This window comes from Ovis aries, chromosome 2 (assembly GCF_016772045.2).
Source record: "Ovis aries strain OAR_USU_Benz2616 breed Rambouillet chromosome 2, ARS-UI_Ramb_v3.0, whole genome shotgun sequence".
Taxonomy (NCBI): Eukaryota; Metazoa; Chordata; class Mammalia; order Artiodactyla; family Bovidae; genus Ovis; species Ovis aries.
Window position 1 is genome coordinate 207,750,939 of NC_056055.1, and position 24,430 is coordinate 207,775,368.

Here is a 24,430-nt window from a genome sequence, read left to right on the forward strand (position 1 = left end):
AGAAAAACCACATGTTTCACTTCATGCAGAGAAATATCATCAGTAGATTCTGAAAGAAAACACAGGTTGGGGGTGGGGGGGATTGGTGTTTTGTTTTTTTTTTAAGTGTTTTGAAAATCTCTAACATGAACCAAAAGGAAGTAGAAATGAGCATGGTGGGAGAGAGGGGGAGCTTAAAATATTGTACAATAAAAGATATAATGAATGCTGGAAGTTTTCTAAATTAAAAAAAAAATATTCTAAAGGAAAGAGAAGATGAAATCCCCATCCTTTATTTCCCAGGGCTGGGGTGACAGATTACACATTTGTGCTCTGTTTGTCATGGGCAATTTAAAATAGAGCAAAGCAAACTGCACTGAATAATAACAGTTGATGCCATAATAACTTGTACACAAACAATTTAATTTTTTTACCTGAAAACTCTCACTAGCTAAATTAACCCAGGCTCAAGGATCTAACTTTCATTATTATACATAGCCAAATTAAGACATAAAAAAGGAGAGAAAAATTCTATTGTTCATCCTTATGAATGTGTTCACATGCTGCTTTCCACATGGACTCAAGCTTGGAGCTTGTCAAACCATCATTGATTGGGGAATTTACAGAGCTGTTTTCCCATCAAACTCTGCAGATTACAGGGTGATTGTGACCCTCATTGATAGTGCTTGATTAACCACAGACACCGTATTCTTACAGCCCCGTCATTTCTTTCAAGTGTTCTACCAGGTTGTACTCTGATATCGGAGAGCTTTCCATTAATTGTTATTGTTGCTCTTTTCCTTGAAAAAGAAATAATAAAAAGAGGAATGGTAGAAAGTGGGGAGGATTTGGGCATGATGTTAGGCAATATGTGCACAGAAGGTTTATGGGATTTTAAGAGCTGCAAACAGAACTCATCTGTTTAACCCCAGGCTAGATAAGATGCAGTCATCTGTACATTGTTTAGAGACGTATTGCTTCTGTTATGGCAAATGGTTCAGAAGATGCTTGTTGTCTTAGCAGAGAGATCCAGACAGGGTCGCTTTATGTTAGTGTTTATTCTTGCCCTGGACCTTTCTGTGTGCCTACTCATTACACAGTGCAACTTACAGCTGCTTTGACTTTTCCCAATCTGCTACCGGCTAGGTGGTACTTACTGACTTTGCAGTAGAATCGCTTCATATCAAAGTTACAGGTGGATAATTCCAGACTCTAGGTTGGGACTTCTTCCAGGAACTGTGGAAAGAGGGCATACTAATCCACACAGATGTGCCACAGAAGCCAACCAGAGTTAGACCAAGACTATGGCCTGTGTAAAGAATAGCCCACAGACAGAGGAGAGAAGTGAGTTCATTCCCTGGGAAGGTTATGACTCCAGATAACATGTGCATTTCTACCACCATGTCAGGGTTCAGGGAGGTGGAGAAGGAAGAGGGTGAACAGTTCTCGTATTAACAGAGCCAAACTCAGCCTTGTTTAGGGAACTCGCTTGGTTACTATAACAAAGGCCAACATATCAACAAGATAGAAGAATATTTCTCTCTTAGGCACCTAACTGACATGGTGGCTTCATGGTGTAGAAGAACCAGGCTCTTTTCTTCTTCTTGTTCTGCCTTCCTCAGCATGTGGCTTTTTCCTTATGATCTTTATTATGGCCACTCTTAGCAGCCAACAGAAAGGAGGGAAGAGAAGAGGGTCTCTTTCTTCCATTTAAGGGTATGCGTCATGGCTATTCACATCCCATTGGCCAGATCCAGTCTGTGGCCACAGCAGACCACACAGGAGGCTGAGGGATGTGGTCATCAGCTGGGCAGCCAGCTAGTGGTCACTGATATGTGTCTTGTCTTCTCTTAACAGGGGAGGACCAGCAGACCCTGTAGACTACCTGACAGCGGCATCTCGGGGGCTCTACAAGGAAAGGGAGCTTCCCTATTACCCAGGGGCTCATCCTGTGCATCCACCCAAAGGAAGCTATCCTCGCCCCCCAGATCTGAGAGTCACAGATCTCCGGTATCCCCAGTACTACCCACCCCCACCAGCCCCCCAGCACAAAGGACCTTTCCGACAAGATGTCCCGCCTTCCCCTCCTCAGCACCACAGAGTACCAGCCTACCCAGAAATGGGCAGACCAGGGCCCCGAGGGAGCAGCCCAGATCAGTACCCCTACCGAACCCAGGATCCCAGGCAGAAGAACCCCATGACTGCAGCCGTGTAGCTGAACACCGCCAAGCTCAGCCCAGCCCAGGATGGAAGACATCCAGCATCACCTTTGTTCTTCCTACACCTTAAGGCCTTCTTCCTATCGAGAATTCTCTATGGTACAGATTAGATTTTTCTCACTGAAGCTGCAACACTTGACCACTAATCAGAAAGAATGGAGTAGGAGTTTGGGGAGGGAAATCAGAAGGAAGAGGTAGGATAGGGCCATAAAAAGAAAACTGCCTGATATTTGAAATACGTTTAGAATTGTTCAGTTCACTGAGAGTGGCAATTGAACAGGCAAATAGCAGTGGAGATCTACAGCATGGCCAACTCTCTGGAACACAGACAGGCATAGGATTGGCGTCATGGGGGGAGAGGGGCCAGTCTCTGTCTGGGACATCATCCATTCAGAGGCTAAGCTTCAGCCACCTCCTTAAGTTGTTAAGTCTGTGAAGAGTAGCTGCAAATATGGGCATCCTTAGAGAGTAGTCTTTGCATTGAGAAAACAACAAACATGAAGAGTGAGCTCCTTGAAATGTTTTGTACCCAGAGGAAGGCTGCATTTATTTGTAGAATTTCTCAGGTTCTCAGTACCACTCACTTGGTGTAAGCATTTCACGTTTCCTCACTTTTTATATAAAAGATGTGAATGCAGTATTAGTGTCCTGGGAGAATTCACAAAGCTAGTCAGGGCTTCCAGAAGAAATCTATGCCTAGGATCAAGGCAATGAAGTTAAAAGGCTAAGATTCCCGTGGTCCTTACCTTCCTTTCTCCCACATCCCAGGCAGGATAGTATAGAGATATCTGGCTTCAGACTCATCCCCAAATCTCCTGCTTGTCATTATTGTAACTGGGGCCTTTAAGACTCCCACTTGAGAGCTGAGATGTACTCAGGAAAGAGAGGGCCCTCTGGTTAGGTCACACAGGAAGCAGTGCTCTGGAGATACCAATTCTAGACTCAGTGCCAAACAGCACCATATGCACCCAGGGTCAGGAAAGGGCTGACGGTGCTCTTTGGGAATTATAACAAGCAAGCAGTAACAGTGTGTGTGTATGTGTGCGTGTTTATGAAAGTGTGTGATTACCAGTATGGAGAATGGAAAATAAATACACTTTCTGGAAAGTTTGATGAAGAAGAGAATAAAAAGGAAAACAACAAACAGAAGAGAAGGGAGAAGGAGCATAAAACTAAATCATTCTACATCTGCTATATTTCAATAACACAAGTCAGAGCAAGACCAAGGCCAAGGTCTCCAGTTGGGAAAAGGTCTTATGGCTTTGAAAAGCTAACCCCCCCCCCCCCCCCCCCGCCCCCCCCCCCCCGCCTCCAAAATCCATCACAATTTCTTTAGAGCTTTGCACAGATATTGTACTTATTTCATCATAGATTAGAGCCTCTAAACCCTGACCCAAATGAGAACACAACAGAAGACTGAGAAACAGCAAAGCATGGGATCAGCAACTCAAATTGCTCAGTGACCCTTGCAGTCCTCTAAGCCTTTTACATTCCTTCTTCATTCCCTCCCCCCAAAAATGCCTTGAGTTCAGTTCAGACATATTCTGGCTGAGATTAGAATACCTCTGACTGCTAGGATTTAATAAATTATAGTATTGATGTTATTGAATACATAGAGTATCTATCCTGCCTAGTTTAGTATTTTTTTTTAATTTAAAATATAGTTCTGTTACCAAGAATGATGCAACTGCTGGGTTTAGACTTAACTAGTGTTATTTACTGAACTTTAAGAGGTATCATTTTCTAAACTACAGTTTACTTACGGCCCTCTTGAGAATAGGTTGTCGAGTTGTTTTTGGCCCTCTGTCATATCTCTTAAGCCAGGCACCTTTAGAATCTTTGCAATTTGTTCTGAGGTTGAACACTGGGCCCTTCTCACCTCAAGGTGGAGTGTAGGTGAGCCATAGCATTTCCCGACCAACAAGCTGCAAGCTGCCTTCCCTCGAGCTAAATAAACCTTCAAGAAGACAATGGTAAGATGAGAGAAGTATGATGTGTTTTGAAGCAATAAAAGCCAGCTCTTCAGAATGTTCCATAGTTAAACCAAATTTCTGTAGACTACTGGATAGAGCCAAGTCAGAGGTTTCCTTCTGGATTAAGGCCAAGTTCCCCCAAGGGGCAGTGATGGAAGATGAGACACTCAGAGCAGCCCCAGTAGGAAGAATGCCCATATTTTCACCATGTTGGCAGCTTGTGAGCATGGTATCTCCTGCACTAAGTCTCAAGGAACGCTGCTCCAAGCATGGTTTTGAGTGTGTGCGCGCTCAGTCTTGTCCCACTTTGCCACCCCATGGACTGTAGCCCACCAGGCTCCTCTGTCCATGGACTTTTCCAGGCAAGAATATTGGAGTGAAGTTGCCATTTCCTCCTCCAGGGCATCTTCCTGACCCAGGGATCGAACTCGCATCTCCTGCAGTGGCAGGTGGATTCTTTACCACTGAGCCACGAGGGAAGCCCTTTTGTGTTGTATACACAGGCAGTAAAGCAATCGCTAATTCTGAGGGGGCAGCCAAGGATGTGAATGTACTATGAAAAGTAATGGGAAAAGATTATAGCAGTTTTCTTTTCCTGCTTGAACCTATTTGACCTTACCCAGAAGAAGCCAACATTGTATGTATGACAGTCTTCATCAAGTCGAGTAACAATTAAGAACAGCTTGAATGTAAGCTTTATAAATGCCTGTGAACCAACCCAACTGTCACCACCCAGAGGTTATGGAACTCTTTCCCAGTATTTAGAAGAACAGGTTGTTTAGAGTATTTAGAAGACCAGGCTATAATCAGTGGGCTCCTAGTAGCAGGAAATAGTTCCTGATTTATTTTTGGCCTTGGAAAAACCCAGTCAGGTGTCTCCTTGTAGCTCAGAATGCAAATAGCCCCCCAGGAAAAGGCGGCACTGAGAGCTTGGTGAGCTGAAAACCCGTCAATGTACACCTGCCTGGCTCCTGATCTGACCACTGGGTCATCCAGAGCTTGAAGTGATGTGTTGACCTCAAGTCACTAGATATTTTAAGGAGCTCTTTTTCTGTCCTTTTGCAGGAGTAGAGAGATGTAAGAAAGCAGACCACAGAATACTTATAGATGCAGGTGAACTCAGTCCTCTATAAGGGAGAGAAGAAACACAACATCTCACTAACCCTTCATGTCATTGGGCTGTGTCAGTATCACCGCTGGTATAATCTTGCTTCCCCACAATATCACATCACTGGATGAAAGGAAAGTTCAGAGTCAGGATTATTTTCTCAAATCATGGTTGAGTAACAACAAAAAGCGGGGGGAAATTTACTGTGAAGCTCCTTATTAGGTTTTTAGATCTGTATGTGTTGACTTCACAGTATAGTACAGAGCAAAGATCTTATAATTAGCAGCACCGTCACCCCGAGGAGGAAACTCTATGCACACGAACTGATAAAAGGAGACTCAAGACTTCACTGTAGCTTGATTTTTGCCACCAATAACAAAATTAAAACGTGGTTCATTATCCCTTCCGAAGATTTATGAACTCCTTAAATGAAATCTATTTTCTGAACGAAATCCGCCTGGTAAGTTTCAGAGTTGCCATGCATAGGGTTGGTATGACCCTTCCTTTTCTTTGGAGGAACATCTTAGCATTTCAGGGGGACAGAGAGAGCTAGAGAGTTCAGTGTGGACAGCAATGTGTGTCTATAAAATTCCCATCAGCATTAAACTCTGAAATTTACAATGAACAGCCTTCAAATCGGTGCTAAATTGGGTAGACACCCTGCTGCTTTCTGAGTCCATGAGCGAAATATATCTCAGTCCAGATTTACTGCAGTTAGGCAGGAGGGTGTTGGGAGTCAGAAACGGCCCATGATGGTGTTTCTCTGTACTCCCAGTTCACACCGACTTAAGTGGAAATGATGCCACAATGAGAGCAGAAAGAGGAGTCTCCGTAAGATATCCCTACAAAGCCACCTTTCTGATAAAAAAGAGAATGAAAGTGAGATATCTAAAATAAGCCTAGAATCTCATATGCAGCTCAGCTTCTAAGGGGAACTCTTTCTCCCTCGTGTCCTTAAATAGTAATACAATCTCACACAGCCTGACTTTTAAAGGTGGACTTCACTACCGCGCAGGACGGAGGGTGAACTAACCACCGAGACTGTCTCCTGACTCAGCTCTTTCAGACAGTGTTACGTTCCATCTATGCTGACTGCAGTGCTGTTTACTACTGGGAACATACAAACAAAACCTGCTGTTTATACAGTCACTTTTTCTAGTGTTTTCCTTTGCTAATATGATACCAAGTCTGTTCATAAGTTCTGAAGATAAATTATGTGAAATCATATTTTGGCATACGATTGAGGGTGGAGAATGAATTCTTTACGGTCTTTTTTGGATGATCCCATTTGTACCACAGAAACATTTTGGATATTGTTATATATGATATATAAATTTTTCTTGTTTATTTTGCATTAAAATAAAGCTTTATTCAGTCAGTAAGAGAGTCCTGGTTTTCACCCACCACTGATTTGTGCTAAGATTTGATGAATGAATGGGTAGGTCTGGTCCTGCCCACCCTAGAATAGCAACGTCACAGGGCCGAGGACACAGGGAACTAGTGTCTGTCACGTGCTGTTGTTTAGTCGATAAGTAGTGTCCGACTCTGTGCAACCCCATGGCTGCTCTGTCCATGGGATTTTCCAGACAAGAAAACTGGAGAGGGTTGTCATTTCCTTCTCCAGGGGATCTTCCCAACCCAGGGATAGAACTCACGTCTCCTGCATTGCAGGTGGATTCTTCACCACTGAGCCACCTGGTTAACCACATGCTGGGCTCCCCCAAAGCAGTTGCTGAGATGGGAATGAGCAAGCAGAGTGTTTATTTGGGAGAGCACTTGGATTCAGTACCTACAGAAGGCAGGGGAAAAAGATAGGATGGAGCAGAGAGGGAGAAGCTAAGCTGTGTGCCCTTCCAGCTTGGGCTCAGCCAACTCCACAAGGAAATCTGGAGCTTCAGTGGCCTCATAGAGTTGTCCCAAGTGCGGACATGGGAGAGGGGCATTTATCCCACCATCTCTGTCAGGGGGTGTGGGCTACCCTGAAAGGAGGGGAGACCCAGAACCAGGCAGTTTTCTTCAGGTGAGGCAATCCCCAAAAGGATTGACAGTCGGGGGTCATCTTTGGGCCATATTCACAGTAGCTGGGCAATGGCCTTTCATTCCTGAAGTGGGATTTGGGCAGCACATCACAGAATTCACAGTTGACCCCCTCTCTCATGCCAGGATCACTCTCACCCTGTCTAAAGAAACAGGATTCTGAGCTGGTTTTCCTTGAGACCATCTGTATGTTTCCCAAGCAACTTTACTGGCTTGTTCCCAGCCCTCTTCGCACTCTCTCTTCAAGTTCATCCACAGCCTTTCAGCTACCATCCTAGACTGATTTGCTCACAATCTCCAGCTCCGATCTGTCTCCTGAGTACAAGCATTTCCACTTTCTACTGGACATCCCTCCTTGGGCTTTCCAAAGGCCCTTTGTACTCAACTTGTCCAAACTGAAAACAAGCTTTCTCCAAAGAAACCTGCTTCTCATGACTCTGTGCTGGCCAAGTGTACCACCATGTTCATAGTTAAAAACCAAAAAATCCAGAAATAATCCTTGACTCACCATATATAACTGTTCCTTGCCCATAACCACCCCCATCTGATGAGATGGAAGGCTGGCAATTCCACCCTGCACTTCTGTCAAATACATCCATTCCTCCTAACATGCTGCTGTGGCCTTCATTCAGCACCATCACTTCTCAGCTGCTCCCCTCGGCAGCTGCCTATGTGATCTCTGCCTCTTATTTAGCTTCCTTCTGACCCAACTCTGTGCTATACAGACCCCACCACCTTTGTAAATAAAATTTTATTGGAACACAGACTGATTCACTTAAACACTGTCTACCACTCTCTCACACTGCGATATCAACCTCTGCCCTGCACTCCCAGAGGAACTTATATGAAACAGAGAGCCGACCAAACTAGTCTGGAGGCAGCATTGTCTTGTTGAAAGAACACTGGCCTTGCACACGGTCAGTCAGTTCAGTCACTCAGTCGTGTCTGACTCTTTGCGACGTATGGACTGCAGCACATGAGGCTTCCCTGTCCATCACCAAATCCTAGAGCTCGCTCAAACTCATGTCCATCAAGTCGGTGATGCCATCCAACCATCTCATCCTCTGTTGTCCCCTTCTGCTCCTAAAATTAGATTCCACCACTAATTAGCTACATAACCTTGCATAAAATGCTTCTTTCTCTAGGCCTTAGTTTTACCATTTGTGAAATGAAACTACTATACATCTTATGGGATTGTTTTAAGAAACAACTTATAGCAAAAACATAGGAGTTATGGAGCCAGCTTGAACCAGCTCCCAGGAGCTAACTGTCTGCATTTCTTCCCAACTCCATGTTCAGTGATGTCACATTGGTAGCTTGAAATAGGTTGTGTTCAAAGCATCCGCAACATAGGAGTTAGCATACCCTACAAATCAGGACTCTGCCCCTTCTGGAGAGTCAGTTGTTAAACAGTACCAGCACACCAGTACATAAAACATGGTTATATGTTTACTAGAATACTGCTATATATAACACACATAGTTGCCCAGCAGTCAAGGAAAATGAATCCTTGCCTCCATTCTCTCTCTCTCTCACACACACACGCACACCCTCACTCCTCAAAGCCTTTCTGCGGCTAATACTTATGGCTTCAAGTCTGAAGTCCAAAGCCCTCCAAACTCAGTGCACTGTGCCTCTCTCTCAAGCCTCATTACTCCTAATGCTACATCTTGTGCTGGTGTTGTTTCAAATTGCTTTCACTTATTTGAACTAGGGGTGCATTTAACAGCTTTGCGCCACAGCAGTATGCAATAAATGCAGCAAGCAGATCCTCCGCTGCTTAAAACGCCCCCTGACCTGTGGCTCCTCGGTCCTCCTTCAGATCCCAGACCAACTGACTCTTTCTCCATGAAGACCTGAAGGCAGACACTGAAGGCTGGCTCCTCATATACACCTCGCCCTCCTGGAGCAAGACCTACTGCAGGTCAGAGGCTTGAAACCTAGAGACCACCTTTTCCAGATTTCCTCTCAGCTTGGGCACCACATATGGCCCAGCCTCCACTGAACACTCTGGAAGATGGGACTGAGGCCCAGGAGTGCGTCTGTGGGCAAGCATAGTATCAGAGGCATTTGGTTTTACTGGAAGGGTGTCTGGTCTCTACCTTCCTGGGGGTCAAGAGGCCATGTGAGGGACATCCACTGTTTTAGCAAGCATCACAGCTGAGGCAGCTTAACTCTGTTGCCCACAGATGGGGTAAGGCTTTTCAAGGCCCTGACTTTCTAGGTAGCCACTCCTTCAGTGGGCCAGCTCTGTAACATTCTGAGATTTATCCCTGGAAGCCCTGCCTGAAGCGTTCTGTAGCCCTTCCTTCCAACACATTGGCAAACATCTGTGCTGTGTGTGCTGTGCTTAGTCACCAGTCATGCCAGACTCTCTGTGGCCCCATGGCCTATGGCCCAACAGGCTCCTCAGTCCGTGGGATTCTCCAAGCAAGAAAACTGGAGTGGGTTGCCATTTCCTTCTCCAGGAAGATCTTCCTGACCCAGGGATCGACTGGCATCTCCTGCAGCTCCTGTATTACAGGCAGAATCTTTACTGCTGAGCCACCTGGGAATCTAACTCCCCACATTAAGTTCCTTTCTGTTTAACTCGGAGGGGCTCAGTTATCAGCAACTACACCAACCAAGTTACCTGCTGCAGCCTCCTCCCAAGACAGAGCTGGCAATTCCATCCAGTATTACTGAGATCCTTTCTGCAGATCGTCAATAAAACTTTTATTACCTCTATTACAATGATTGGTTTCCATGTCTGTGTGGCCTTCTACGGAGTATCATATTTGTAACACATCGCCTGGCTCTGACTATGCGCTTAAGAAATATTTGTTGAATTCATTTGAATGAAGAAATGAGGTGTGAGGATTCTTTCCCTGAATTGCTACAGTGCTGACGTTCCAGCTCACAGTCCAAACCGTATATCTCCAAGCCCTGTTGTTAAAGATCACCTGGTATTATTCTCGAGGTGAAAGGTGTTAGCTCACGTGAGCAGGCCAGATTCCAACTTAAAGCATGAAGCAGGCTAGGAAATTATAAATGCAATGGGCAATGCATTCTTTAGAGAGTAAAGAGAAACTTGAGTAGAGAGAAAATGTGCTACTTGCAACCTACCAAGATGGAAATACTTTTTTGGGGGGACAGATGACTACTATTATTATTGCATAATTCCTTGGATTTTAGGCAAGCGCTTTGCAATCACGTGCGTTACTTATTCCTTTCAGCAACCATAGGTGGTGAGTTGGATGGTTCCCTGACTTTCTGTAAGGAGTCTTGCATACAATAGTACTAAATAAGAGATCTAATGAACGCTACTTAGGCATATCCAAAGAAACTAGAGATTACTTCTGTAAGTGTCTTGACAACTGAGATTTCTTTTTTGGTGGCCATGTTTATACTAATTGTTGTTCACTTCATTGGCTGACCGGTTCCTGATAATGGTGATTTTTGCTTCTTATATAGTCAGAGAGCATCAGACTCATTCTTATTTTATAGCTAAAGAAACTGAGGCATGAAAGAGTCACCCAGGTACTCCAGCTCAGAGGGAGAAAAAGTACAACGTCCTTTATTCATGAAGTGCTTTCTGAGACCCTACTGTGTTCCTGACACACTATGCTAGTCCTGAGTGAGCTCTCTGCTATGTGAGTTCGTACGTCACCAGCTTACATCAGAAGCTTCTTCCTTAGCATGTTTTGGCTAATGTGCTTCATCTCTATACCTTCCAAATCACTGGACTCTCAGAGGTCCTCGGCCATGGTTAAGAAACCCATGTCCTTTGGAAGAGGAGGGGAGATGCTTCACAGCTGTGAACACACTTAACATTCAACTATCATCCTTTTGACCTGAAGATTTATTTGGCTGGTGGTTACCCTCCTCAAACAATGCCAAATACCTAAGTTTGCTGCCTAATAATGAATGTGCATGCCTGCGTGCTCAGTTGTGTCCAACTCTTTGCAACCCCATGGACCACAGTGCACCAGGCTCATCCATCCATGGGATTCTCCAGGCAAGAATACTGGAGTGGCTTGCCATTTCCTCCTCCAGGGGATCTTCCCAACCCAGGGATCAAAGTCACTTCTCTTAACATCTGCATTGGCAGGCTGGGTCTTTACCACCAGCACCACCTGGGAAGCCCAGTGATGTATGTGCAGTACCCTAAATATGGTTTACCTGGTAACAGCCCTTGACCTTGTGGTTCTTCTGCTTAGTCACTCCAATGACATTCAAAAATAAAGAGAGATTCATTGTGGCCCAAAAGATATTCATGTAAAATGCAGCAGAGGCCCACAGACATGGAGGAGCCTTGGATTTTGTTCTCAAGGACCTGAGGAGGAAAGAAAAACAAGTATACAAAGAACCAAAACTCAAAGCTGAATGTAGTGAGTTCTTGAGAGAAATGTGCTCTGCCAGAGAAGCTGGACTTCTGACTTTGGGTGTAGACAGGATCAGTAGGTCTTATGGATGATGTGATGTCTGAAATACAGCCTTCAAGGACAAGAATATAAACAGGCCAAGCAAAGAAGGATGTTGGCGTTCTAGGTGAAGAACAGAACACAAGTGTCTGTACAGAGATAAGAAACTTCTCACTACGTATGATTTGAGGGAGAGGGTGAGGACAAGTTGTGTGATGGGGATTAAGAAGGGCTGTAGGTTAATCATTATAATAGCCAATATGATTCAGTTCTTAGCAATTGCTAGATACTAGCCTGAATGTTTTTCATATCTTATCCCATTTAATCCTCAAATTTTATGAGAAAAGAGAGCCTTAAATGAATTAAGTAACTTGCCCTTGGAATTTCAGACCCAACTAGAATAATTACTTAAGGGCTCTAGGGATTTGGGCACGCGAAAGAATCGCTCACACAAATGGGTAAACGAAACTGGCCCAGAGATGTCCCTGGCAGTCCAGTATTTAAGACTCACCTTCCAATGCAGGGTTTGATATCTGGTCAAGGAGATAAGATCCCACATGCCTTTCAGCTACAAAGAAAGTGAAATTAAAAGTGTTAGTCATTCAAATGTGTATGACTCTTTGCAATCCCAGACACCTTAGCCGGCCAGGTTCCTCTGTCCATGGAATTCTCCACTCAAGAATACTGGACTGGATTACCATTTCCTTCTCCAGGAGATCTTCCCAACCCAGGGATCAAACCTGGGTCTCCCACATTACAGGAAAATTCTTTGCCATCTGAGCCAGCAGGTAAGCTTTTGACAACAAAAACAAAACATAAAACAGAAGCAATACAGTACAAATTAAAGACTTTAAAAATGGTTCATTTCAAAAAACTCTTTAAAAAAAAACACAAAAACTGGCCCCATTGAAAGCATTATGTGAGTTGAACTGGAAAATTCATCAAATCATCAGCCCTTACTAGAAAGAGGAGGGCTGATATCTGTTGAGTTATGAACTAACATAAGAACCATGCTAGCTTCCCTTTTATTTTTCTCTCCATATCTATTAAAATGGGCATTATCCCCATTTTAGAGGTAAGAAAACTGAGGCTCTAAAAGCATTAGAACCAGCTATCGCTAATAAAGAGGCAGCTCTGATCTAAAATCCAGCTCTGAGTCCACAGGGTTCCTTGTTACACCCATGAATAGTAGGGATTAAAGGTAAATCTCTGTGCAATTTCTTTTAATTCTTCATAGCTTACATTGTGATTACTATTTAAAGCATGTGCAATGTGGAAGAAAATTCAGAACGTGTAAATGCAGATTTTGACATTTCAGACTCAAGAAACAGGCAGTCTTGTGTTAGTTCCACTATATATTAAATTATAATCTATGTAGACAGCAGTTTTGAAAGGTATCCAGGCAAATAAGTTGTACTTTGGGCTGAAGTCAGACAGGTAGATGAAACTTTGATGACTTAATTCCCCCAACTATTAAAGGTATAAGCAGTCCAGGACCCCGAGTTGGAGAGAGGCTGCCAGGAAATTTATTGAGAGCAGTAAAGTGCAGGGCCATAATTTCAACAGGTTATCTTGCTTCTCTGGCTAATTGTTTTCCAAGGTTTCTCGGCTCAGAAGCATTCAGCATTCTTATCACCTGGGAAATGTACGTGCTCCTAGGGATATTTTCCAGCGTGCAGCCACCTCTGTCCTCCAGTCACGGCTATATTTTTGCTCAAAGAGCCGTTGATTAGATTTAAGAGCCGTCCCAGCCCCACAATGCGCTGTCTTGCTGATCTGCAGAGAGACGGTGGTGTCACCCTTTGATTTATGGAGAGAGCAGCTCAAACCCAGCCCTGTGCTTTATTAAAGCAGCTTTTTAGTCACGTTATACCTTCCTAGTTTCAAGCTTTGAATGCCTCCACCACCTAGGAGTCCAAATCCCTTTGATAAACAGCATTTGGGACGATGGGGAAAGAGGCCTTTGCCTTGTACCCTCCCAGCATCTGCCTCCCGACCCCCCAGGTGTGAGATGGCCGGCAGGGAGGGGGTGATGGAGACCCAGTCAGAGCCCTGCTCTCCAGGTGGCCTTTCAATATCCGTTTCTTTCCTGACCCTCTCTTGACCTTCTCAGTGTGACAGTGTTTGGCCTGGGGCTATGCCTCTTCATGGTGATTTTTTTTCCTATCCAGGCTTTAAAGGGGAAGCCTCAGAGAGGTGCAGCCACACTGCTTTGGGACCCACTTTCAAAGGCTCCTGTTCTCTGGGCTGTGTTCTGCAAAATCAAGCGACAGGATGCAGGCCCCCAGCAGAGAACACAGTGGAGCAACTGGCATATGACTACCTGCAGGTAAATCAACTGTCTTATAGGTGTCAGTTGTACGAAACGTGGCTTTGTCTCAGAACACAGAACTTTGCCTCTACCGTAATATCAGTCACCTTCCCCAAGATACAAACCAGGCCTGTGCCATGAAAGGCTGGGGTGGAGAAACCGGAGTATCCCTGGCTACAAGTGCAAGCCATGCTCTACTGAGAAGCCTGAGGTCTCCTTCCCAAGGACCTGGCATCAGGACATCCCCCCCCTTCCTTAGAGGTGTTCCCAACTCCCTCCAGGGTTTTCACTAAGGCGTTACTGCTCTCTGCCACTTGGATCCTACACCATCACCCTGCCCCAGCCAACTCACTGGAGTGGGGTTGATGAACAGAGTCATCCTGGACCAAGGTTGAGGTGTACTACCTGGCAAATGTCCTCTCCACCCTCCCCTACTTCTCAGTGGGGGGATGGGCCATCTGAGAGTCAGGCACAGTGGATGGGTTACAGTGTGGCTCTTGTATTGACAGGCTGGGAGACCCAGATAATTATTGACCATCTCTTGTCTTCAGCTACCTGTCTCTAAAGTGGTGATGATCATCCTGACCTCATAAGATGATGTAGAGAGTATGTGACAATGTATTAGCCAACAGACGCTCAGTGCTATTTACCATTATTAGCCCTGACTTTTGCAAATAATCAAAAATTATTTGATCACTGTGGATAGTGACTCCAACTCTGAGATTAATAGACTCTTGCTCCTTGGAAGGAAATGTATGACAAACCTAGATAGCATATTAAAAAGCAGAGACATCACTTTGCTGAAACATGTCTGTACCATCAAAGCTATGGTTTTTCCAGTAGTCATGTATGGGTATGAAAGTTGGACCATAAAGAAAGCTGAGTGCTGAAGTATTGATGCTTTCGAACTGTGGTGCTGGAGAAGACTCTTGAGAGTCCCTTGGACTGCAAGAAGATCAAACCAGTCAAACCTTCAGTAAATCAACCCTAAATATCCATTGGAAGCACTTGTGCTGAGGCTGAAGCTCCAATACTTTGGCCCCTTGATGCGAAGAACCAACTCAATGGAAAACACCCTGATATTGGAAAAGATTGAAGGCAAAAGTAGAAGGGGACGGCAGAGGATGAGATGATTGTATGGGATCATCAACTCAATGGACATGAATTTGAGCAAATTCCAGGAGATATCAATGGACAGGGAAGCCTGGCATGCTGCAGTCCATGGGGTTGCAAAGAGCTGGACATGACTTAGCCACGGAACAGTTACAAGAATCTGATTCTAATTAGGACTCACATAACACACTGCCACTATAAGAAAGATGATACTGATGAATTTATTTGCAAGGCAGCAATGGAGAAACAGACAGAGAACAGAGTTATGGACATGGGGTGTGGGGAGGAAGGAGACTGTGAGATGTATATGTAAAATGGATAGCCAATGGGAATTGGCTGCATGACTCAGGGAACTCAAACAGGGACTCTGTATCAACCTAGAGGGGTGGGATGGGGAGGGAGATGGGAGGAAGTTTCAAGAGGGAAGGGAGATGTATATGGCTGATTCATGTTGATATTTGGCAGAAAACAAAATTCTATAAAGCAATTATCCTTCAATTTTAAAATTTTTTAATTTTTTTTTAAAATTAAAACAAGAGAAAGTATTTCCCTTCCAGTTCTCTGCTTCCTACAAGAAGACTGTGTCAGGTGCTTGTACGATTTCAACACGCCTTCACAATTTGTTAAGCTCTTTTATTAACAGAGAGCCCACTAAGGTTCTAGCATGAATTTTATAAGTTTATTGTAATTCTCTTCTATTTACTAAAAAATGATCCTGGCTTTTTTCCACCTATGGGAATGCAATAAGTTTTCATTAAAAGCAAAATGACTTAAATATTAAGTAAATAATACTACAGATATATACAATAACAATCACATCATGGTTCCAAAAAAGAGGTAGGGGATGTTCAGAAACCCTGGGCCAAGTTAAGCCAGTGGAGTGATGCCACAGGGGCCTCTGAGACTTCCAGAAGGTAGGGCAACTTCTGTAGGATGCAGGCTGTTTGGCTGAATCCTAGGACACCAGGATGAGTTACAGAGGAATGAAATGAGGTAAGAATGTTCTGAGATAGAGATTGTGCTCTCCAGGTTGATTTCCCTCAACAGGGCCCTTGCCCAGCCTTCACTCCTCCTTGCTCCTGGCCGGGGTTCCAACACCTCCCCATGCGTCCTTTCCTTTCTGTCACCTCCAGCAGTGGTGACTGCAAGGCCATTTGGATGATTCATCTCTAGTGCCAGAGACAAAGCAGTCTGAACCTAGGAAAAGCTTTCCTTTTCCCCAAGCCTTAGGATTACATCAGCATTAAAGCAGGCCTCAATCCCTGCCTCCATCATTACATGGCATCCTACCTGAGTATCTCTGTGCCCAAATTTCACTCTTACAAGGATGCCAAGCATTGGATTAGGGTAACCCAATACGGCCCCATTTAATTTCACTATATCTGCAAAGGCTCTATTCCCAAATAAGATCCTGTTCACAGTACCGGAATTCAAGACTCGACCATACTTTTTGGAGATTCACAGTTCAACCCAAGACTATCCTATGTATGGAGGGTCTCTTTCCCACTATCTCTACACTTCCCACCAACCCCCCATCAAAATCTTTTCCCAGTATGTAGCTAAAACTAGTGCACACTGAAGTACCAATGACAGACTGCAAAGACCCTGCCAGTGCCTTCCTATGCTTCTCCCACCCACCATTCCTGAAAAGGGCACCATTTTCCAGGGCCTGGGGATAAGTCAGCCAGAGATGGGTACAATCTGCCCATCCAGATTCCATATTGTATTAAAAAAAAAAAAAACTTACTTTCCTACACTCTCCTTCAACATAGATGAGGTCATAAATCATGGTTCTAGACAATGAAAAATTAGCATAAGTATCTGAGTGATTAATTTCCATATACAAACAGCAAACCTGCCTCCGTCTCCCTCATTTGTCCCTTCTCTTTCTGCCTGGGACCTGGATATGATGACTAGAAGCCCAACAATCATCTTGTAACCATGAGGTGATAAACTGAAGATATTTTGTCAAAACCCAGCATGCTAAGCATGACAGTGCAGAAATTGTATTTAAAATAGCCAACAATTATTGAGCATTGAACACACACCAGGCATAGTTCTGGGCACATTTAATGTAGTAATTCATTTACTCCATCAGCCCCATTGGCGGAGTATATTATTATCCCTATTTGCAGAGAATGAAATTTGTAAAAACCCACCCAATGTGCTACAGGGTCTGTGCTGTAAACTGTTGTTGCGTTCTCACTCAATAGGCAGAAAGAATCTAGGAGTCCTGATGACATCACTGAGCTCTTAGATATACCCTTTTCATTTTCAAGTAATAAACCAGCATTTGTTGGGGATTATATTACTTGCAGCTGATTGCATTCTTGGCTGACACTGATATTAGCTCATAGGCTCACTAAAGACTTAAATGAGAAAATATGTCTGCAGTTGGAGAAATAACAGTTAATATTGTCTAAAACACAATTCTCAAAGCTTCTCAATAAATAATTGGTTTTAATGTTTAACCATTCAAAGAGGCAAAATAATTAAGTCAATAATGTTGTAGGCAGAAGAATGGTCTTCCAAAGCTGCCCTCATCCTCATCCCAGGAAATTGTGACTACTTCATATTATTTGCAAAAGCGAATTTGCAAATGTGATTAAGGACCTTGAGTTGGAAAAATTATTTTGAGATTAATGTGAAAGTCACTCAGTCGTGTACAGCTCCTTTGCAAAACCATGGACTATATAGTTCATGGAATTCTCCAGGCCAGAATACTGGAATGGGTAACCTTTCCCTTCTCCAGGGGATCTTCCCAACCGAGGGATCAAACCCAGGTCTCCTGCACTGCAGGCGAATTCTTTACCAGCTAAGCCACAAGGGAAGCCCTAAAATTAATATGGGTCCCATGCAATCTATCACATGAACCCTAGAATCAGAGAACCTTTCCCGACTCGAGCAAAAGAGAGATTCAGATGTTGCTGCTCTGAGGTGTGAGTCTACACAGAAAGAGGCCGCTAGGACAGACAAGCAGTGAGGAAACCAAGATGTCAGTCATACAACACAGGGAGCTGAAGTCTGCCAACACCTGAGTGAGCCAATAAACGGATTCTTCCATAGAGCTGATGGAAAGGGACACAGCCCTGCCAGCACCTAGACTTTGGCCTGGGAAGACTTTGGCCTGGACTGCTAACCTTCAGGACTGTAAGATAATAAACTTGCATTAAGCCATTATGTTTGTGATAATTTGTGATAGCAGCAATGGAAAACTAACACAAAAAATTTCAGGCAACAACCAGAGTGTTAGCCTAGGGGATTTTGAGAACAAGCTGAAGAGCTGCACACCAGGTTAGTGAGAATCCCCCCAAAGCATGGAATTAATCATGATGATCTTTGTATGAAATCTTCTGACCTGGTGGTGGGAGACCCTGTTTGAATGTACCAGGCAAGGCTCCCCTGATACACAACTTCAGGGGCACCACTCGCATAGCCCTAGGGTGGCATTCGTACAGAAAAAAGTGTAAACAGAGCCTCCTACAGTTGTGTGGTGCCACAGCTCTGCTAGTGAGAGGGGCCTTGTGGGACCACAAGGGAATAAGGCCAGAGCTGGGTGGGCCAGGGATAACCAGGGCAATGTCTGTACAAGATATTTAACAGGAGACACTGTGGCCATCCAGCGATTCTGGTATGAGATAATGAGTGTATTAATAAGATGCCACCTTGTAATGTCAAAAGCTCCATTTAAAAAGAGAACAAAAAGGAACATTCTGGGGTTTTCTTCTCTCAGCTGAGCCTCTGCAGTCAGGTGAGCTGGTCAACGTCGGCCTTGTGTGGCCATGTCACTCTGTCTCAGTTAACAAGGAGCACGCCTCGATAGGAAGCCAGGGAGGTTTACACCTGAAGCTTAAGTTGAGAACAGAGTTGGCATTCCCATGGCAAGGGTCTATATTTTGAATAAAGACCCGCTGACCAAAATATTTGAGATCTTGAGAAGCATCTGTCCATTTTAACCCTCTTCCTGAGCAAGGCGTGTCATCCGAGTCAGAGCTGCAGAGACGCAGCAGTGCCCGCGGCCTGCAGGGGTCCAGATTCCAGGGCTACTGTGCCAAACACAGTCACATTTGCTGACAGAAACCAGTTATGTAAAGAGGTGAGGAATGGAAATGCTGCACCAATTTTCCGGAACAAGCTGCCTCTGAGAAGGTGTAACTCCTCGCAAAACATGCTTCATCATTTGAATAACAAAATAAGATAGGCAAGAAAATGAGACTTCTCAAAGAACTACTGTATTCAAGTTACAGTGAGTACAAGCAATATGAGGACTCTTTCTTGGGCTCTATTTAAAATGTTTTGTGAGAAAATAATGTGGTTTAGAAATGGAGCTGAGATAATGCCACAGACTTTGTTTTAGTGACTATCAAATACGTTGCCAGGCTGGTTTTTCTGTGTCTTATGGATTCCTGGAGGTAATGGTGAAAGCTGCCATTAAAATTCATCAGATGAAAAGTAAACATATTAAATTTATGACATTCTCCTCTAAATCGTTAGCCCTATTAGTGAGAAACGTCTTGCCTGCCAAACTCTATCTGTGGTATCTGCTTCGCTCTAAACAGTTCTCTTGCATTTTAATCTCAGGAATACTCCCTCAGTGTCAAATTTCTTCCGTGCACCATACACCACATAGGGCATTCCATGAACTGTCCAGAGAAGCTTCCCAACTTTTAGAAACAGGGTGCTGAGGTTACAAGGAAATTCTCCTAGTCCAGGCATCAGGGTTGGAAAAATTACTTAAGGATGACAGGAAGAGGGTTTTTGTTTTTGTTTTTTTCATATGTCCAGTTACTAAGGTCTGAAACATCAGTCCATTCAAGCTGAAAAAATTCCTATGAGCTTCTCTCAGAGCACATTGAAGAGCCACTGCAAGGCCTCTCTTGGGGTTCAAATCAGTTCAAGAGCAGAAGCAGAGGGGAGGCTCTGCCCCTGCCTGCTTGATCTTCAGACCTTTGCAGTCAGATGCCTCCCTGCCATCCTTCTCAAGGTTGGATCAGGAGGAGAATAGGACGTGACCAGAACTCATCTCGTTGTTACGGTGATTCAGTCTGTAGCGGAATGTTTGTGTTTCCCCCACCAAAATCAAATGCCGAAGCCCTGCTGGCCAGTGTGATGGCACTTGGAGGTAAGGCCTTGGGAGGTAATTAGGTTTCACTGAGGTCATGAAGGGACTTACCAGGTGGTGCTAGTCGTCAAGAACCTGCCGGCCAATGCAGGAGATGTGAATCCCATCCCTGGGTCGGGAAGATCCCCTGGAGGAGGGCACGGCAACCCACTCCAATATTCTTGCTGGGAGAACCCCATGAACAGAGGAGCCTGGTAGGCTACAGTCCATAGCGTCACAAAGAGTTGGACACAACTGAAGCAACCTAGCACAGAAGACATGAGGGTAGGACCCTCACAAGGCAATCAGTGTCCTTATAAGAAGACAGGAAAGTGCTCTCACTTCCTGTCTCTGTGTCTCTTTGCCATGTGAAAAGGCAGCCATCTCCAAGCTAGGAAGAAGGGCTTTGCCAGGATTCTAATATGCCAGTACCTTGATCCTGGACTTCCCAGCCTCCAGAACAGTGAGACATAAATGTCTTTCCTTTAAGCCACCCAGTCTATGGTATTTTGTTATCACAGTCTGAGCTAAGACCCTTCTCATCCACAAAATGTGGCTTGTGCTGTGACAATCAGCAAAGTGATTATCAAATCTGCAGAGTGCAGTTTGGCAAGAAAAAAAATTCTATGGGTCAAAATTTTTCTCCAAAACATAGAGCTGGCTCACAAAAATGCATCATTCAGCTTGGCAAGCCCTAAGCTCCCTGGCTCTCTTCATGGAAAAGCCAATTTCAAGCTATCCCAAGAGAGGCAGGTGACATCAAGCTCCTTCTCTGTTCCCCAAACCTGGCTGCACCAAAAACTGTGGACACAGAAATGGAGCAGAAAGACTCTTTCCTGTTCTCCCATCTGCTTTTCCATGGACTGGAGGGACTCACCCAGCAGGCACCAGTGGGTCAGAAAAGGTTGCATTTCTCAGTCAGTTGGGCTTGGGCTGGAATCTCTGCTCCACCACCAACTCATCGTATGACCTTGAGTAGATTATCAAAACTCTCTGAGACACAGACTCTTCATTAATGAGAAGATGGTAATAATTCCTGCTTCATGGGAAGTTTAAGAAGATGAATAAGATACCTATGTAAGCACACCTAGCCCAGCAGCCAGCCAGCTTCCTTCCCAGGGCCCCTCCCTCCTGGCCTCTCTCAACATGGATTAGAAGTTCCCAGAATCCATGCGGCATCTCAACCTGTGCTATCAACCCTCGCTCTTTCCCAGGCTATATCTGAATGACAGGGTTTGAGGCTTTGTGGCGGAAATCTAGTGGCAGAACTAAGAACCTTGATAGCCAGCCTACCCCTGAGGAGGAACCTAATGTTCATGGTGGGGCAATCAAGAAGATTCGAAAAGACCCAGATGCTGGGAAAGATTGAAGGCAGGAGGAGAAGGGGACGACAGAGGATGAGATGGTTGGATGGCATCACCAACTCAGTGAACATGAGTTTGAGCAAGCTCCAGGAGTTGGTGATGGACAGGGAAGCCTCGCATGCAGTAGTCTATGGGGTCGCAAGGAGCCGGACGTGACTGAACTGACCTGAATCAAGAAGATGTGTTGGCCTCCATCCACCTGAGGTTTCGTTCTGGAGAAAGTAGCATGAGCATATACTACACTGAAGGGGAGCAGAGCTGACCAAAGCAACTGACAACGACAACAACAAAAAAGCCTTGAGTTTATGTTTTCTAGCTTCAAAACAGAAAGTTAAATATAGGTGAATCATTTCTGCAAATTAGAGCTTAAAGATAGTACTTTGCTTTCTCCCCACTGAGACTGTTGAGGAGAAGTGTGGGCCCGTGGTATCAGCTTCATGCTGGAAATAAACCTGACCTAATCTATTCATAACCCAGCTCTGAATCTCTTCCCCTCAGAACTTTCAGCAATAAAATAGTAATAATAATAAAACCAGGGAGAGAAGGGTGAACCAATTCAACTTATTTCATTATCTTGGATTTTACACGTCTTGTTTGCTAGCTTGATAAGGGATGCTATAATCTTTTACGATATCAACATCCTTTTTTATTGCATTAGATGGTAGGGGAATTGCCCCCAAATTAATAAAAACCATATGCTGGATTTTGATTAGAGATCACTTTGGAATAATGGTTGATCTGGCTTGGGAATGAGAATAACCTTCCCTCCCTCCTTTTCTTTTTTAATCACATGCTTTTCACGGCCCCTCTTGCCTCCTTCCCACCCCCTTTTGCCTCCTTCCCACCCCCACTTTTGCCTTTATCTGCAAAACCAGGGTAATGAAAAGGTCTTATAAATCTCTGGTGTATATATTTGTTACCAAAAATTTCACTGTGATCTGAGCTATCGGCCTAGCCAATGCTGTCTCGTCTCTATCACACCGGGGATAATAATAGCGGCCCTTTGTGGTTGTGTCTGATATATGTGATGAGATTGGTCCTCTGAGTATGTGATGTGTGCCGTTGGTAGGGTCCCCATTGATTTCTCAAATCTCTAGAGAAAATGGGAAAATTCTGTTGCATTAAGAACAAACATCCCTGGTTAACATAACCTATTCTCCAAGCAATCTGAAGTCTCCAATTTTGCCAGCATTTTGGAGGCTGTTCTCAGTCTGATGATGTTTCTTTTCAACAACATGAGTAATTGGAATCTAAAAATAGCCAAGATGGTCCATATTTGAGGATTCATTTCTTTATTCTCTACTTCAGAGTATAGGACAACTATGGAATACATAAAGATAACTGGGAAACCTGTTAAAACCGATGGACCCAAGGCCTGTTTCCAAAAATGTAGTTTCATGAGGTTTGAAGCTAGACCAAGGTATCTGTGTTTTTAACACGTACAGAAGGTAATTCTGACATAGATGGTCTACAGACCACCCATGAAGAAACACTGTCCTTACAGGGACCGTCAAAATATCTTTGTTATGTTAAAGAGCTTTGGAATTAAAATGCACTAGGCATAAACCCTAACTTTGCCATTTACTAACTCTATGATATTGGCTACATATTTAGCTAACTACTCGCAGACTCAGTTCTCTCTTCAAGAGAACAAAGATAATAATACCTATATCACCTATATCATAGTGTTGTTGTAAGGATTAAGTGAAATGCTATATAAACAATGCTAAGCGCTGAGCCTGGAATTATAAGCATTCTGCATAGAGCTATTCATAACGGAAAATATTTCAAGGGGAGCCATCAAAGAGTTAGTGCTGTCTTATCAATAAGTTGATTTTCTACCACAAAAGCTATGGAAATAAATCAAGAGGAATATTGGTCTTGGAAAGACTAGTGGTAGAGATTTGAAGAAAGTGCAGGTTAACAAATTATAAAAGAATAACAGTAAAAATGTGAAAGGTGAATAGAGGTGTACAAACTTCACAACTGCCTTCAGCTGTAAACTGGATAGTTGTTTCATGTTAGATGGAAGTGTGGCTTTGCTGATGTTTTAATTTGTAGATTGTGTGTGATTTAAGGAGTCATGTATCCATGCCAAGTTGACAAGAAGTAAACTATGATATTATAATAACTTTTTAATGCATCAACTTGGTTCAGCTACAGTCCCAGTTAGCTTAATCAAATGCTAATCTAGGGGCTGCTGTATAGTGATTTTATAAATATTACTAAAGTCCCTAATCAGTTGACCTTAATTAGGGAGAGTGTCCTGGTGGGCCTGGATTAATCAGTTGCTGCTAAGTCACTTCAGTCGTGTCCAATTCTGTGTGACCCCATAGACGGCAACCCACCAGGCTCCTCTGTCCCTGAGAGTCTCCAGGCAAGAATCCTGGAGTGGGTTTCCATTTCCTTCTCCAGTGCATGCATGCATGCTAAGTCGCTTCAGTCGTGTCCAACTCTTTGCAACCTCATGGACTGTCACCTGCCAGGCTCCTCCATCCATGAAATTCTTCAGGCAAGAATACTGTCATGGGTTGCCATTTCCTTCTCCAGGAGATCTCCCCAACCCAGGAGTTGAACCTAGGTCTCCTGCATTGCAGGCAGACTCTTTACCATCTGAGTCACAAGGGAAGCTACGCTAATACCTTGTACTAAATCTATCTCTCTATATCTACACACATATGTTACACATCAATATACCTACATATATAGTCCAGACATCCAAGTCAATCCATATAAATAAAATCTGTCCTTTTGTCTGTCTATCTCCCTTCCTACCTATCATCTTGTACTGGCTCTGTTTCTCTGGATGGACCTGCCCGATA

At 44.0% G+C, this 24,430-nt stretch overlaps 1 protein-coding gene across 4 annotated transcripts in view; it reads left to right on the plus strand.

The window, feature by feature from the left end:
• Window positions 1-24,430, plus strand: part of PARD3B (par-3 family cell polarity regulator beta) — a 1,199,064-nt gene that overhangs the window by 1,159,542 nt on the left and 15,092 nt on the right. For 3 of the 4 annotated variants that reach the window (XM_060410276.1, XM_004004847.6, XM_042244067.2), the window contains one exon: window positions 1,837-6,657. The exons of the other annotated variant lie outside the window; for it this stretch is intronic. In XM_060410276.1, the coding sequence (XP_060266259.1) occupies window positions 1,837-2,194 (358 nt within the window). In that variant the 3' untranslated portion in view covers window positions 2,195-6,657. Of the gene's footprint in view, window positions 1-1,836; window positions 6,658-24,430 lie in introns of those variants that run through there. 4 annotated transcript variants of the gene reach the window in all.